The following is a 4,642-nucleotide window of genomic DNA, read 5'->3' on the forward strand; positions in this document are numbered from 1 at the left end:
CTGGGATTCTTCCACATTCCCTTCAGCTCCCAGTTGTTCCACCTTGGCTAATAATTTACCAATTTCTTCATTTAACTCATGAACACGTTCTGCCTAGAAAGAAACAGAAAATCATGAATAATTAACAGAATCAATATTAAACTTGAAAGTATTTTAGAAATGCTCAGAAAAGATTTGTTATCTAAGACAGTATGAATATAGATGATGCTTTGCAGCATATCTTCAACTGGTGAATAAAAGACAGATAATAGGAACAAGGAGGTATACTCCATCATGATGGGTAAGGGTGGGCCAAGGAAATAGCTCAGTAGAATAAGCACTTGCCTGGCAAGTGCAAGGTCCTGAGTTCAATCGCCGGTACCGTGAAAAAAAAGATGGGTAAGAGTCTGGGGATGGGAGGAGAAGGCAGGGAATAGAAAGGGAAGCAAAAATGATTTAGGTACAATATGTCTATGTACCAATCCTCCAAAATGTATGTAATCATTATATATTGTAAATAGTTACCAATATATATAAATGAAAGAAACTAGTAAAACACTAGGATACTTCTGTTTTTGTCTTTTTGTGACAGAGTTTCACTATACAGTTCAGGTTAGCCTTATACTCACACTGGCCTCAAACTCACAGGGATCCGCCTGCCTCAGCTTCTTCAGTGCTGAGACTACAGGTGAGAGCCACTATGCCCAGCTTATACCAGGTTTTTTTTGTTTTTTGTTTTTTGTTTTTTGGGTTTTTTTTTTTTTTTTTTTTTTTTTTTGCAGAACCGGGGATTGGACTCAGGTCCTTGTGCTTGCCAGGCAAGTACTTATTCCACTGAGCCATCTCCCTGGTCACCAGGTTTTAAATCTACCTAATTTCACTTCTAAGGTCAAGGTACTAGATCTCAGTAACTTCTACCATCCAGCCTCTGGTTATTTATATTCCAAGTGTAAAATATCATTTCTTCTATAATCTGTCCCACTGCACTTTCCCAAAGCACCTCTTAATGTTCCTCCACCTCATACATAATAATCTCGTTACATTGTTTCGCAAACTTGCCCTGATGTTTTTTGCCTGCAACTTCACATATAATTCCTGGAATGTGGCTGTTACCACCCACCTGCCTTGACTGATTACTCAATGTTCACTGATTGACAAGAGCTAGATGAAGACCAATCACCTCATCCCCTCTCCATTGAAACACCCAAGAATAGATGATGATAGTAACCTCCCCTTTGTATCTTTTCAGAAAACGACTTGTACAAACGGCATTCTTTACAACAGCCTTTTGAATTTCTCGTCTCCAGTGCACAACAAATAGCACAGGGCTCAGTTATGAGCTAGAGAAAGGAATTGGTGGATATTCTTTATAAAGCAACATTTAAACACAGTTTAGAGTCCTACAGATATGAATTATTGTTGAATCAATGACTACCTACGCAATTCTGGCTACCTACTTAAACCCGAATATATTCCCTCTTCTGAAAAGTAGAGATAAAACCCATCCCACAAAATCATGAGAACACATACTTTGCACCCACACAGCACAGCAGCAGTCTCAATATACTAGTAGGCTAGCCCCTGCTTCAGTTCTACTAGATTAATTTTTGTCCCACATTTGATAAAGTCATCAGCACCATCATCATCCTAAGGAACTAGTTCATCCCATTTAATGACATAAGATGTGCCAACATCATCTGTTTTGTTTTTTTCTTTATTTAAATTCTAGGGAAGAGTTTACAGGGTGTTCAGGGTCTCACTACAGGTCAGACTTGGACTCATAGTGATCCACTAGTGATCCACCTGTTTACAGCCTCCCAAGAGCTGGGATTACAGGCATGTGCCACCACGCCCAGTCTCATAATCTCTGTTTTAATTACAAAACAAGTATTCAATCTGCTAGGTGGCCAACTATATTAGCAGAGTTTTAATGTGATATGGACATTCAATCTGAACTGACTAGCATACTGTTTTTATTTCTCAGGTCTTTTAATCCAAAGTACTCCTTCCTTCAAAGACATTCTCAACTCTTACTATCATTACATTGCTGCCACTGAATGATGCATTAATGCCCAGGGATCTTCACCCTTCCTTGTATCCAGGCCCTTTGCCACGTACTGGGCAGCATACCACTGTACTCCTCTGAACTTGGTCATGTACTTGCATTGGTTACTGGGATGGTAGCAAACATGACCCAAGAAGTCTTGAAAATCCTTTAGAAAACAGGCATCATGCGGGCCTGGGGAGATAGCTCAGTAGAATAAGCACTTGCCTGGTAAGTGCAGGATCCTGAGTTCAATCCCTGGTATAACAAAAAAAAAAAAAGAAAAAGAAAAACAGGCATAATGCTTCTGCAGCTCTGCCAGGACCATGAGAACACATACAGCCAGGCAGCCTCCTGAACATTATCGGTACATGTGACAGGATATACCCAGCTGATACAGGAATAAGTATCCCGTCAAGATCAGTTTAAGTCACTGATTACAGATAAATGGAGGAAATATATACTGTTTTAAGGAACTTGAGTTTTGAGGTAGTTTTATTACACAGAACTTCCACAATGATAAATAACCAATACAAGGCTGTACAACGAACTGGGTTGGGCCTAGTAAACATTTGTGCACCTCCTAATCATGACATACTAGGTGGTGGGGCTGGAAGATGGCTCAGTAGAATAAGTGCTTCCTTTGCAAGCGCAAGGGCTAGAGTTCAATCCCCAGTTCCACCAAAAAAGAGAGAGAGAGAGAGAGAGAGAGAGATACTAGGCGGCTTGCAGTTCAGGATACGCATCTTAATAGTTTCAGTCTTTTGAGAACTTTTAAGAATAGGCTAAAAAAAAAAAGAAAGAATAGGCTAACTAAAAGTAACCTTTCTCAAACAGAAAACCTACTTCCTTTTGTGCATACATATATGGACACTGTATCTGAATGCTGTCACCTGAACTTTACCTGAGAAATTCTCCCATTATGCATTTTCCTAAACGCAACATAATTATAACGACTGGTACAGAACCACAACATAAAGCAGAAAGTCATAAGCCAACCAAATTCAATACATAAAACCAGGTTTAGATCAAGATACAAAAACTACTTCTATATAGGAAATGAACATATCTAGTACTAGCATTTAAAAATACTGTTAATTTGGGAGTGCTACTGTGGTCAGTCCTTTTACAGCAAAACCATGACAGAATCTGCTTTCAAAAGCAAATAAGGCAACAATGAAACAATCACAGAAAACTAAAGGCTTTGAAACTTGGTGCTGGATTCATTGTACTTTTCCTATAATTGTAGCAGGTAACATGTTCACAAAACATTTATAGTGAGTCAAAATGCAAAGAACACTCAAAAAACATTTAAGCCAACAAATCAGTTAAAGAATAGGCCAGAGATCAATAGAAGATATGTCATTGGAGAGGACATATAGGTAGCAAGTATACAGGTGAAAAAACATCCAACATCGTTAGTCATGGGGAAAATGCAAATTGAAACCACAATAGGACATCACTACAGGACAGATAAAAACTGAAACATGGTTGCCATTAAATATTGGCACAAACATGGAGAAACTGTATCACTCACACATTGCTGGAAGAAATGTAAAATGGTACAGTCACTCTAGAAAACATTGGCAGTTGCTCTCAAAACTAAAAACAGATTTATATTACGACCCGGCCATTGCATTCTTGGGCATTTATCCTAAAGAAATGAAAACATATGTCAATACAAAAATCTATACACAAATGGTTACTGCAGTTTTGTTAATAGCCTTTAAATAGAAAACCCAAATGTCCTCCAATGTGTGCTTATGTGAACTGTGGTATATCTAACACCATGGTATTCTACTTAAAAATAAAAAGGAATGAACTCCTAAAACAACTTGGACAAACGTCAAGGTAACAGTGGCTTTTCAAAATGCCAATCTCAAAAGGATAATGTGTAATTATACTACATAGCATTCATGAAATAATTAAAGAGATGAAGAATAGATTCACAATTTCCAAGGAGTAAGGATTAGGGGATGGATGCTTCTATTAAAGGGGTAACTGAGAGAATCCTGGTGATAACCCTACAGCTAAGCATCTTAATTAAGTGGTAGGTGCACAAGTTTACATGTGATAAAATTGCACAGAACCATGCACATATGCATGCAAGCACAAATGCATGTGTGCATAATTAGTGCATGCTGAATACAAGTAAGGATTAGACCAATGTCTATTTCTATGACATCCTATTACAGTTGTCTCAGATGTTAATGTTGGGGCAGTCAAAATAAAGTATACAAGGAATTCTTTATAATGTCTTTGTAATCTCCTAAAAAACTGTTTCAAAATAAAAAGCTAAACAGAGGTAGTAAGAAACAACACTCTGGCCAGGAATCATGGCAAATGCCTGTAATCCTGGCACTTGGGAGGCTGAGGTAGGATTGCCATGAATTCGAGGCCAGCCCGGGCTACACAGTTCAAATTTAGTCTGAACTACATAGTGAGACCCTATCTCAAAAAAAAAAAAAAAAAAAAGAAACCAAACAAAAAGAAACACACTTTGTCCTAATGATGTAGATTCTTACCTTTGCAGCCACTTCAGCACTAATCTCTTCTTGAGTTTCTGCTAATCTTTTCTTAGCCACTTCTGTTCTTCGATCACAATCTGCAATAAATGAT

The 4,642-nt window shown here is 38.0% G+C and overlaps 1 protein-coding gene across 1 annotated transcript in view; it reads right to left on the reverse strand.

Moving 5' to 3' along the window:
* Positions 1 to 4,642, reverse strand: part of LOC101563611 (putative RNA-binding protein Luc7-like 2) — a 93,809-nt gene that overhangs the window by 29,485 nt on the left and 59,682 nt on the right. The window contains 1 exon segment of the mRNA XM_004649005.2: positions 1 to 95. Coding sequence (XP_004649062.1) covers positions 1 to 95 — 95 coding nt within the window.

The sequence above is a fragment of the Octodon degus genome, unplaced genomic scaffold, assembly GCF_000260255.1.
Source record: "Octodon degus isolate 3935 unplaced genomic scaffold, OctDeg1.0 scaffold00027, whole genome shotgun sequence".
Lineage (NCBI taxonomy): Eukaryota > Metazoa > Chordata > Mammalia > Rodentia > Octodontidae > Octodon > Octodon degus.